Source organism: Eulemur rufifrons, chromosome 7 (assembly GCF_041146395.1).
Source record: "Eulemur rufifrons isolate Redbay chromosome 7, OSU_ERuf_1, whole genome shotgun sequence".
Classification (NCBI taxonomy): Eukaryota; Metazoa; Chordata; class Mammalia; order Primates; family Lemuridae; genus Eulemur; species Eulemur rufifrons.
This window is the reverse complement of record NC_090989.1, coordinates 276,969,330-276,981,378: the sequence shown is the minus strand read 5'-3', so window position 1 is coordinate 276,981,378 and position 12,049 is coordinate 276,969,330. Positions and strand designations below refer to the sequence as shown.

The 12,049-nt window shown below is 43.2% G+C and overlaps 1 protein-coding gene across 1 annotated transcript; it reads left to right on the top strand.

Moving 5' to 3' along the window:
- Nucleotides 1-7,332: 7,332 nt before the first annotated feature.
- Nucleotides 7,333-11,546, top strand: HSPA5 (heat shock protein family A (Hsp70) member 5). The gene is made up of 8 exons (XM_069476779.1): nucleotides 7,333-7,678; nucleotides 7,777-8,008; nucleotides 8,355-8,492; nucleotides 8,814-8,926; nucleotides 9,019-9,409; nucleotides 9,539-9,776; nucleotides 10,065-10,232; nucleotides 10,640-11,546. The coding sequence occupies exons 1-8, from the start codon at nucleotides 7,557-7,559 to the stop codon at nucleotides 11,200-11,202; spliced, it is 1,965 nt and encodes a 654-aa protein (XP_069332880.1). The 5' UTR covers nucleotides 7,333-7,556; the 3' UTR covers nucleotides 11,203-11,546.
- The last annotated feature ends 503 nt before the right edge of the window (nucleotides 11,547-12,049 follow it).

Genomic DNA, 12,049 nt, shown 5'->3' with positions numbered 1-12,049 from the left:
TCAAAGAAAAAAATTACTTTTTGAAAAACAGAGCAGTCAACAGTTTTAATGTCTGCATAATATTTCATCATACTGATGAATGCTAATTTGTCATTTCAAAGTGGAAATCATTTCTTTCTTTTTTTTTTTAACACGTCCCAAGAGAGGGGCCCGGGCGAGGTTCATGGGCGAGGTTCACGGCCCGAGAGAGGGGCCCGAGAAGTCACCTATTTCTGATATCAAAACCCATGCAAGGCCGGGCGCGGTGGCTCACGCCTGTAATCCTAGCACTCTGGGAGGCCGAGGTGGGCGGATCGTTTGAGCTCAGGAGTTCGAGACCAGCCTGAGCAAGAGCGAGACCCCATCTCTACTAAAAATAGAAAGAAATTATATGGACAGCTAAAAATATATATAGAAAAAAATTAGCCGGGCATGGTGGTGCATGCCTGTAGTCCCAGCTACTCGGGAGGCTGAAACAGGAGGATCGCTTGAGCTCAGGAGTTTGAGGTTGCTGTGAGCTAGGCTGATGCCACAGCACTCACTCTAGCCTGGGCAACAGAGTGAGACTCTGTCTCAAAAAAAAAAAAAAAAAAAAAAACCCATGCAAATTTTTAAAAAATACTAAAATACAGGGATGATTTAAATAGAAATTTAAGACCCGGTAAAGGTTATTTTAAGAATAAATGGTATAGTACTAACGTACTTTTCAATAAGTGACCTTTTTTACTTAACAACATGTAAGAGGCATGGTTTACAAACTTGATGAGCTGATTCAAAAATTTATATGGAAATATAAAGCACCAGGAATAGGCAAAGACATTCCTAAAGAGGAAGAGCAATGTGGAAAGATTTGTTCTACTGGGTATCAAAGCTTATCATAAAGCTATGGTAATTAAGACAAAGGTTAACAAATATACTGAAACGAAAAATGATGCTAGAACAATCGGCTATCCATGTGGAAAATAAATGAATTTGGTTCACACTATGTACAACTCACATATATACAAAATCAATTCAAGGCGAATTCTAGATCTAAAAGAGACAGGTAAAAAAATTAGTTTTTAGGCAGGTGCAGTGGCTTATGCCTGTAGTTTCAGCTACTCCCAGCCAGGAGTTTAAATCCAACCCGGGCAACATGGCAAGACTTTGTCTGTAAAAAAAAAAAAATAATAAATTAATTTTTAAAAATTAAGTTTTTATTTTCATTTATGTATTTATTTTTGAGACAAGGTCTCACTCTGTTGCCCCAGCCAGAGTGCGGTGGTGTCATCATAGCTCACTGCAACCTCAAACTCCTGAGCTCAAGAGATCCTCCTGGCTGTGCACAGTGGCTCATGCTTGTAATCCCAGCATTCTGGGAGGCCGAGGCAGGAGGATCGCTTGAGGTCAGGAGTTCGAAACCACCCTGAGCAAGAGCAAGACCCTGTCTCTACTAAAAATAGAAAGAAATGATCTGGACAGCTAAAAATATATATAGAAAAAAAATTAGCCAGGCACGGTGGCACATGCCTGTAGTCCCAGCTACTCGGGAGGCTGAGGCAGAAGGATTGCTTCAGCCCAGGAGTTTGAGGTTGCTGTGAGCTAGGCTGATGCCACGACACTCTAGCCCAGGCAACAGAGTGAGACTCTGTCTCAAAAAAAAAAAAAGAGATCCTCCTGTCTCAGCATCCCAAGTAGCTGGGACTACAGGAATGCACTATCACACCTAGCTAATTTTTCAATTTTTTGGAAAGACAGGAGTCTTGCTATGTTGCTCAAGCTGGTCTCAAACTCCTGGGCTGAAGCGATCCTCCCGCTTCTGCCTCCCAAAGTGGTAGGATTACAGGTATGAGCCACTGTGCCCAGCCAAAATTAAATTTTTAAATAAAACAATATCTTCCTGATCTAAGGGGGCGGGAAGATTTCTTAAATAAGAAACAAGCACAAGTATAAAAGAAAAAAGTTGATGTTACCTCTTTGTCAAAGTATCTGTTCATCAAAAACCAACATTAAGTATATTGAGTATATTTTGGTGATGGTTACACGAATCCATTTATGAGATAAGATTATATAGAACTATTTATATACATGCTCAAATGTAGGATAAAAAATGGTGAGAACTGAATAATGTGTGTAGTCTAGTTAAAAGTAATGTACCAGCACAGGCAGGGTGGCTCATGCCTATAATCCCAGCACTTTGGGAGACTGAAGCAAGAGAATCACTTGAGGCCAGAAGTTTGAGACCAGCCTGGGCAACGTAAGGAAACCCTGTCTCTATAAGAAATAGAAAAATAAGCCAGGCTGGGCGCGGTGGCTCAAGCCTGTAATCCTAGCACTCTGGGAGGCCGAGGCGGGTGGATCACTCAAGGTCAAGAGTTCGAGACCAGCCTGAGCAAGAGCGAGACCCCCCCCCCCCCGTCTCTACTAAAAATAGAAAGAAATTATCTGGCCAACTAAAATATATATAGAAAAAATTAGCCGGGCATGGTGGCACATGCCTGTAGTCCCAGCTACTCGGGAGGCTGAGGCGGTAGGATCGCGTAAGCCCAGGAGTTTGAGATTGCTGTGAGCTAGGCTGACGCCACAGCACTCACTCTAGCCCAGGCAACAGAGTGAGACTCTGTCTCAAAAAAAAAAAAAAAAAAATAAGCCAGGAATCGTGGCGTGCGCCTATAGTCCCAGCTACTTAGGAGGCTGAGACAGGAGGATTGCTTGAGCCCAGGAGTTTGAAGTTGCAGCGAGCAATGGTGATACCACTGAACTCTTGCTCAAGCAACAGAGAGAGAGAGACTCTGTCTCAAAGAAAAAAAAAAAAAACAACCAAAAAAAACTTACTTTTAAAAAGTGAAGACAATGGGTATAGCACATTGTACTTTCAGAAGTATAAATAGTAAACTATTTTTTTTTTTTTTTTGAGACATAGTCTAGCTCTGTTGCCCGGGCTAGAGTGCCGTGGCGTCAGCCTAGGTCACAGAGCTCCCTCAAGGGATCCTCCTGCCTCAGGCTCCTGAGCAGCTGGGACTACAGGCGTGTGCCACCACGCCTGGCTAATTTTTTCTATTTTTAGTTGTATGGCTGATTTTTTTCAGTAGACTCGGGGTCTCGCTCTTGCTCAGGCTGGTCTCCAACTCCTGACCTCAAGCAATCCTCCCACCTTGGCATCCCAGAGTGCTAGGATTACAGGCATGAGCCACCAGGCCTGGCCTGTAAGTAGTAAACTATTAGTACATGATTTATATCTACTATCTGGCTGAGGTGTTAGGGTGACTCTGGTTTTACTCTTGAGTTGTTTGATGAAGTTTGAGTAAATTAATCATTCCCACTCCTTTAATAAAAAACACTCTGTGACCAATATAAGAGAATAATTAGATGTAGCACTTTTAAAAGCATTTCCAGAAATCTTTGTGAAGTTCAAAGTCATCACCAAACTTTTTTTTTTCCATTGAAAGAAACCCTGAAAATTGACTCTCAAGAGATGGGTTACAGCCTGTAATCCTAGCACTCTGGCAGGCCAAGGCAGGCGGATCGTTTGAGCTCAGGAGTTCGAGACCAGCCTGAGCAAGAGTGAGACCTGGTCTCTACTAAAAAAATAGGAAGAAATTAGCTGGATAACTAAAAATATATATTAAAAAAAAATTAGCCGGGCATGGTGGCGCATGCCTGTAGTCCCAGCTACTCTGGAGGCTGAAGCAGTAGGATTGCTTGAGCCCAGAAGTTTGAGGTTGCTGTGAGCTAGGCTGACACCACGGCACTCTAGCCCAGGCAACAGAGTGAGACTCTGTCTCAAAAAAAAAAAAAAAAAAAAGAGATGGCTTACTTTAAGGACTTCTAAAATTTCTTCTCATAATATATTTCTATGATTCGTAATAGCATTACCACTATTCTAGAACTTTCAAAGTACTTTACATATGATATCTCATTTGATCCTTGAAACAAGGGAGTAAGAGAGGCAGGAAAGAAATTCCTGACATTCAATAGATAAAGACTCTGAAGCTCTGAGTTGACTTTTTTTCAAGGTCATGTGTCCTATCTTCTACTTGAATTTTCTCTCCAACAAAGCATGTGGAAAATTCTCAATTATCAAGATCCTTTTTTTTTTTTTTTTTTTTTTTGAGACAGAGTCTTACTCTGTTGCCTGGGCTAGAGTGCTGTGGCATCAGCCTAGCTCACAGCAACCTCAAACTCCTGGGCTGAAGCAATCCTTCTGCCTCAGCCTCCCGAGTAGCTGGGACTACAGGCATGTGCCACCGTGCCCAGCTAATTTTCCTCTATATATTTTTAGTTGTCCAGCTAATTTCTTTCTATTTTTAGTAGAGACAGGGTCTCGCTCTTGCTCAGGCTGGTCTCAAACTCCTGAGCTCAAATGATCCACCTGCCTGGGTCTCCTAGAGTGCTAGGATTATAAAGCGTGAGCCACCGCGCTGGGCCAGTTTTCAAGATCTTAACATTCAACTTGTAAACCACATAGATGCTTTCCTTTTCCTTCCTGCCATATGCCTTTTGATTATTATTAATTCTCTTTCAGAAAGGAAGACTTGGGAGCTAAATGACATCTAATCCTAATCAGTCCTAACTCTGCTTAGCTTTCTGAGATCAGGTGGAAAACGAAAATCCATTTTCTTACTCATAGGTGCAAAAGTGAAATTAGCTCATTTAAATTACTGGATAAAAATCTACATTTGTCTATCACTCCGTGTCAAAATATTTGCAAATTATGTAACTATTCTATATCCTAAAACAAAATAAAGCCGTCACTGCTGGCACATGTCTGTAGTCCCAGCTGCTTGGGAGGCTGAGGTGAGAGGATTGCTTGAGCCCAAGAGTTTGAATCCAGCCTGGGTAACATAATGAGACATAGTCTCTAAAAATATAAATAAATAAAATTTAAAAATATAAACCTTATAAACCTGATGCTTGGGATGACAGCTTAGACTACAGAGGTTAAAAATCAAACTGCCAAGGCTCAAATCCTGGCACCATATCTCCTCAACTGTGCAATTTCCTGGCAAGATTCTTTACCTCCTGGGGCTTCAAATTCCTTAGCTCTAAAATAGGGGTAAAGAAAATGCTTTCATAAGGATTAGAAGAAATAATGCACATAAGTGTTTAACACAGTGTCTAGCACTTAAGTATTGATAACTTGACACTGATACTATTATGGGCACTTATAGTTCAGCAAACTAGTTTTGTCCATGCACTTTCCTACTCAATTGATAAATGATTGTGCTCTGGAATATACTATAAAATATATATACAATACTTGGTGTTAAAAAGATGCTGTAACCACCAATATACACAATTCCCTTTGGAAGGTAGCTAGATACCACTTTACTAAATCTTAGAAAAAGGAGAATTGCAAAAAATTACTACATTAATCAAGGGAGAGGCTGCAATTGAGAGGTGTTTGTTTTTGTTTTTGTTTTTAGACAGGGTCTTACTCTGTTGCCTAGGCTAGAGTCTAATATACCTCACTGCAACCTCAAACTCTTGGGCTCTAGTGATTCTCCTGCCTCAGCCTCTCAAGTAGCTGAGACTACAGGCATGTACCACTCTACCCAGCTAATTTTTCTTTTTTGCTATGTTGCTCACACTGGTCTTGAACTCCTGGTTTCAAGCAATCACAGCCTCCCAAAGTGCTGGTATTACAGGCATGAGCCACTGCACCTGGCAGAGAGCTTTGTTTTTTAATGGAAATGGACTGTGATCTATACAAAAAGCTTGCTTGAAATGCTATGAAGCTATAATGTGACCAAATGGTGATTTCTCTTTTGATACTGGACTGATGCAACCCAAAGAAGGGTCCATGTTGCGGCAGTATTACAAGCCTTGTTGAAACAGATGTATGATGCAACCTCTATAGTAAGAATGGAGTCAATTGTGAGTCACCAGTATAACCTTTGAGGAGCACTAAAGGAAAAAGAAAAATTCCTGAGCACTGATTCATAGGCTCAACATCTTAGTGAACTGTGTTTAAGATGTTTCAGTGCTATTTCAACACAGTATACCCCTGAATCTAAAAAATATTTTGTATCAAGGTTTTGGCCTATATATACAGGTCCTCCAAAAACATTTGAATAATTTTTTTTAAAAAAAGTTAAGATCATTGGCTGTGGATTGTCTACCTGGATATCAGTCCTAACTCCATCAGTCACCAGCTATGTGATTTGTCTAGTTATTTAACCTGTTTCAGTCTCAATGTTCTCATCTGGAAAATGGGAAATGCCTTCCAGGTATTAAACTGTAAAGACTGAACCACACATGAAAAGCACAAAGAACACTTAGCACACAGTAACTTTTAAGTAAATAGTCAACTTTATTATTTTTTGCAACAGGCCTTATACAAGAGTATAGCATTATCAAGACGATTTTTGTCTATCAAAATGTGTTTGGTACACCAGACCTTTTCCAGGAGTGAAGATAGAAAGGTTATCAAGAATAAAGAATGAGGAAGGCCTTGCAAATGATAACCTGAGCCACAAAGGGACCCCATGGGCAGAGGAGGGGCAGCAAGCTAGAAAAAGTATGCTTCCCAGTGGGGGGAGTGCTGGCATTAGTGAACTCTTCAGGATAGGGATGCCATAGTGAGGAGGGGACGGATGGCTAAGAGGTAATTACTCTGGCCTGGCCTGTCTTGTGACTTACCGTGGGCCAGAGGCAATGTGGAGAGGCCTGGAATGGATGGCTGGGCAAGGGTGCAGGGGCGACATAACGGGCCAGGAGAGGCCACGATTCACAGCCGAACAGAGCCCAGACCAGGCCCCAGCTCGAAGAGTGCACACCGGTGAGCAATGAAAGGTCTAGACCTCGGACAAGCTAGTACCGAGAGCGGCTGTGAAGGGCAGAGAAATGTGTTCCGAGAGGATCACAGCATCTACGCTGAGACCTGTCTGCTTGGGACGGGATGAAACCCGGAAGAGAGAGCCGCTTCCCGCTTGGGGAAGAGGGACAGAGGAGAGAGGGCGAGGCAGTAGGGAAGCGAAAGATTCGGGTCCCACCGCCCCAGGGGACCAGGCACACCGGACGCGTTCCGTCCCCTCAGGGCCCAACGGGAAGGCGGGATCTGAGCAGTTACCGGCGGAAACGGCCTCGGGGTAAGAGGTCGCACGAGGGACAGGCAGCTGCTGGACCAGTGGGGTCAGCGCACGGAGCGGATGTTACCTCCCATTGGTCGTTGTTAGGCTCGACCAGCCGCCAATGAGTCTGCGCGGGGTTCGAAGCGGTGACGTCAGCTGCGAAGGGTGCCGCTTCGAATCGGCGGCGGCCAGCTTGGTGGCATGGGCCAATCAGCGGCCTCCAACAAGCAGGGCCTTCACCAATCGGCGGCCTCCACGACGGGTCTGGGGGGAGGGTATATAAGCCGAGTCGGCGACGGCGAGGCAGACGCCGGCCAAGATAGCACAGACCAGACTGACTAAGGTGGTTCGCGAGGGTAAGGGGGTAAACGCCGCGGCCTGCTTTTCAGAACTGCCCTGCGCCTTGTTCGTGGCTCCGGGCCCCCGCCGCCCTCAGACCGGTAATCTCGCTACGCTCCCGTGCTGCGGCCTGTGGCAGGATTGCCTGCGACGTCCTGCCTGCCTGGTGACCCATTGGCCGGCAAGATGAAGCTCTCCCTGGTGGCTGCGATGCTGCTGCTCCTCGGCGCAGCGCGGGCCGAGGAGGAGGACAAAAAGGAGGACGTGGGCACGGTGGTCGGCATTGACCTGGGGACCACCTACTCCTGGTGAGTGGGCCTTGTGGAAGGGGGAGAATGGGGCGTGGCCTCCTGGGCTGGCGTGGGAAGTGCGGTGCTAATTTCCTTCTGTTGGGTTTTTCCGACAGCGTCGGGGTGTTCAAGAATGGCCGCGTGGAGATCATCGCCAACGACCAGGGCAACCGCATCACGCCGTCTTATGTGGCCTTCACTCCTGAAGGGGAGCGTCTTATCGGCGATGCCGCCAAGAACCAGCTCACCTCCAACCCTGAGAACACGGTCTTCGACGCCAAGCGGCTCATTGGCCGCACATGGAACGACCCATCTGTGCAGCAGGACATAAAGTTCTTGCCTTTCAAGGTTCGTCTGGGTTTTTCTCATCCGTATACAGGGTGGGTGGGGTAGTTGGAGTTTTGGAGTTAAGCTGTTGGAAAAAAATGTTGAGCCAACAAAAAAGGATGTCGCCATTATGTATGTAATAACTTCATACTAGGACAGTACAGTTGGCAAACAAATACTGTCCATGATAGTTTAGGATTAAAAGACTAGTTAAAACTGAAGAAGTTTATCTTACTGTGAAAGACCTATACTCCACAAGTATGTGTATAGCTCCAAGGTACTAAAATAAACCAAAATATGAAGAAAAAATGAGTCTTTTTGAAGTTTGAAATGTCATTGCATATTTGAAAATCATTCTTTGAATTAGGTGGTTGAAAAGAAAACCAAACCATACATTCAAGTTGATGTTGGAGGTGGGCAAACAAAGACATTTGCTCCTGAGGAAATTTCTGCCATGGTTCTCACTAAAATGAAAGAAACTGCTGAGGCTTATCTGGGAAAGAAGGTAAGTATTTCTAGAACGATGTTAAGTGGTTTTTTTTTTTTATCATTACTTTTCTTGGTTGGCTGTTATGTATAGATGCCTTCACGTTTTTAAAATTTTTAATTTCAAGAACATCCATGTTAGGTTTAATTATTTAGTGCTTTACTGTAAAACAACAAAATACTAGACAATTTTCATGTGTTATGACTTCATGCTTGCAATTTCATGAGCATAAAATTACATATTACACTCATCGATAAACTGGCTTAGAAACTAATGGTTTGAACTTTTTTAAATAAGGGTTAACCCATGTGATGAAATATACTTTTGTTATCCTTTTAGGTTACCCATGCAGTTGTTACTGTACCAGCCTATTTCAATGATGCCCAACGCCAAGCAACCAAAGATGCTGGAACTATTGCTGGACTGAATGTTATGAGGATCATCAATGAGCCGTAAGTGTGAAATTCAGGGATGTAGCATGTTTGCTAAATAGGAGAGATTTGAGCTGTTGACTAAGCTTTTTCCTTTTCCATTCTCCTAACAGTACAGCAGCTGCTATTGCTTATGGCCTGGATAAGAGGGAGGGGGAGAAAAACATCCTAGTATTTGACCTGGGTGGTGGAACCTTCGATGTGTCTCTTCTCACCATTGACAATGGTGTCTTCGAAGTCGTGGCCACTAATGGAGATACTCATCTGGGTGGAGAAGACTTTGACCAGCGTGTTATGGAACACTTCATCAAGCTGTACAAAAAGAAAACGGGCAAAGATGTTAGGAAAGACAATAGAGCTGTGCAGAAACTCCGGCGTGAGGTAGAAAAGGCCAAACGGGCCCTGTCTTCTCAACATCAAGCAAGAATTGAAATTGAGTCCTTCTATGAAGGAGAAGACTTTTCTGAGACCCTAACTCGGGCCAAATTTGAAGAGCTGAACATGGTATGTTCCTTGTTTTCTGCTTTGCTTATGAGATCTTGTTAGACTCTCTGAATTTAGGGTGTTGCATTTAGATATTTAGCAGTATCTAGGTATAACAGGCATCATAGTAACCATGTATCTTATTCCTAGGATCTGTTCCGGTCTACCATGAAGCCTGTCCAGAAAGTGTTGGAGGATTCTGATTTGAAGAAGTCAGATATTGATGAAATTGTTCTTGTTGGTGGCTCTACTCGAATTCCAAAGATTCAACAACTGGTTAAAGAGTTCTTCAACGGCAAGGAGCCATCTCGTGGCATAAACCCAGATGAGGCTGTAGCGTATGGTGCTGCTGTCCAGGCTGGTGTGCTCTCTGGTGATCAAGATACAGGTGGGTCATCACAGAATCTTTCACAATGCTTCAGTAGCTTGACAAGACATATCATTAGCTGTTGCTTTGGAAAAGAACAGAATATGAGTCACAAGGTCACATGGCTAGTAAAGGGTATAGTGAAGACAAGACCTGGGGCAGTCTCAAGATCCTTAGCCAGCTGTTTAATTCACTCTAAAATGTTTGTGCACAGAACCTAATCAAATGGCGAGAGGGAGAAGATAAACATACAGTTTGTGGGGATAACTTGAATTAGAAGTTAACTTGATTATCAACTTACCTTTGCAGGTGATCTGGTATTGCTTGATGTATGTCCCCTTACACTTGGTATTGAAACTGTGGGAGGTGTCATGACCAAACTGATTCCGAGGAACACTGTGGTACCCACCAAGAAGTCTCAAATCTTTTCTACAGCTTCTGATAATCAGCCAACTGTTACAATCAAAGTCTATGAAGGTAATTACTTATGTTGACATTGTGGTATGTTTTAAAAGAACATGACTTGTTTAATATATTGTATTGAAATGGCTAGGGAAAGAAGTAGCTATTTTCAGATGGGGGTGGTCCTTGAGTAGAGTCAAGTTTCCTAGAGTCAGTAGTTAATCTAGCTCTTTACCACTCCCATTAAAAATAACTTCTGAGTTGGCTTCTAAAGTACAAGAACAAGAAAGGGGTTTACAGTGCTTTAAAACATGAAATTCACTGTTAGTCCCAGTTGCTGTTCCTTGTAGACTAATACTGTCACTTTTAGCTTGATGAAGTGCCCTTGCCACTTTAGGCCCTAATAGACTGAAATGTAGGGATCCAGATGTACTAATGCTTGTCAATAACAACTAACTAAAGTTTTTCTGTGTAACTTCTAGGTGAACGACCCCTGACAAAAGACAACCACCTCCTGGGTACATTTGATCTGACTGGAATTCCTCCTGCTCCCCGTGGGGTCCCACAGATTGAAGTCACCTTTGAGATAGATGTGAATGGCATTCTTCGAGTGACAGCTGAAGACAAGGGTACAGGCAACAAAAATAAGATCACAATTACCAATGACCAGAATCGCCTGACACCTGAAGAAATTGAAAGGATGGTTAATGATGCTGAGAAGTTTGCTGAGGAAGACAAAAAACTCAAGGAGCGCATTGATACTAGAAATGAGTTGGAAAGCTATGCCTATTCTCTAAAGAATCAGATTGGAGATAAAGAAAAGCTGGGAGGTAAACTTTCCTCTGAAGATAAAGAGACCATGGAAAAAGCTGTAGAAGAAAAGATTGAATGGCTGGAAAGCCACCAAGATGCTGACATTGAAGACTTCAAAGCTAAAAAGAAGGAACTAGAAGAAATTGTTCAGCCAATTATCAGCAAACTCTATGGAAGTGCAGGCCCTCCCCCAGCTGGTGAAGAAGATACAGCAGAAAAAGATGAGTTGTAGACACTGATTTCCTAGTGCTGTAATATTGTAAATACTGGACTCAGGAACTTTCGTTAGGAAAAATTGAGAGAACTTCAGTCTCGAATGTAATTGGAATCTTCACCTCAGAGTGGAGTTGAAAATGCTATAGCCTAAGTGGCTGTTTACTGCTTTTCATTAGCAGTTGCTCACATGTCATGGGGTGGGGGGAGAAGAGGAATTGGCTATCTTAAAAACAGGGTAAAAAAAGTTGGGTTAGGGTGTGTGTTCACCTTGAATATGTTCTATTTAACAATTGGGTCATGTGCATCTGGTGTAGGAACTTTTTTCTACCATAAGTGACACCAATAAATGTTTGTTATTTACACTGGTCTAATTTTTGTGAAAAGCTTCTAATTAGATCAATCATCTATTAGGAAGGTTAACTAAAATTTAAGGTTTGATTCTCACGTGTGTGCCTGCACACTCCTGCGTGAGAGAGAGAAAGGTTTGGAATGTTGGGGTAAGGAAACATTTCTATTCAGTACTTGCAGGGAATTTGCCTAACCTTAATTAATCTAAGAAAAGGGGAGAGGAGTTCACCTAGGCAGGGAACACTTGAGTACCCAAGAGTAGAGTTTTCTTTTTTTTGAGACAGAGTCTTGCTCTATTGTCCAGGCTAGAGTGCTGTGGCGTCATCATAGCTCACAGCAACCTCAAACTCCTGAGCTCAAGCAATCCTCCTGCCTCAGCCTCCCAAGTAGCTGGGACTATAGGTATGTGCCACCATGCCTGACTGGTTTTTTCTATTTGTTGTAGAGATGGGGTCTCACTCATGCTCAGGCTGATCTCAAACTCCTGAGCTCAAGTAATGCCCCCACCTTGGCCT

Excerpts from the sequence above, each read along its gene's own strand:
- HSPA5 (XM_069476779.1), top strand. The coding sequence starts at position 7,557 with ATGAAGCTCTCCCTGGTGGCTGCGATGCTGCTGCTCCTCGGCGCAGCG. Across the intron at positions 8,009-8,354 it reads TAAAGTTCTTGCCTTTCAAG|GTGGTTGAAAAGAAAACCAA; the intron begins GTTCGTCTGGGT and ends TCTTTGAATTAG. Across the intron at positions 8,493-8,813 it reads AGGCTTATCTGGGAAAGAAG|GTTACCCATGCAGTTGTTAC; the intron begins GTAAGTATTTCT and ends TTATCCTTTTAG.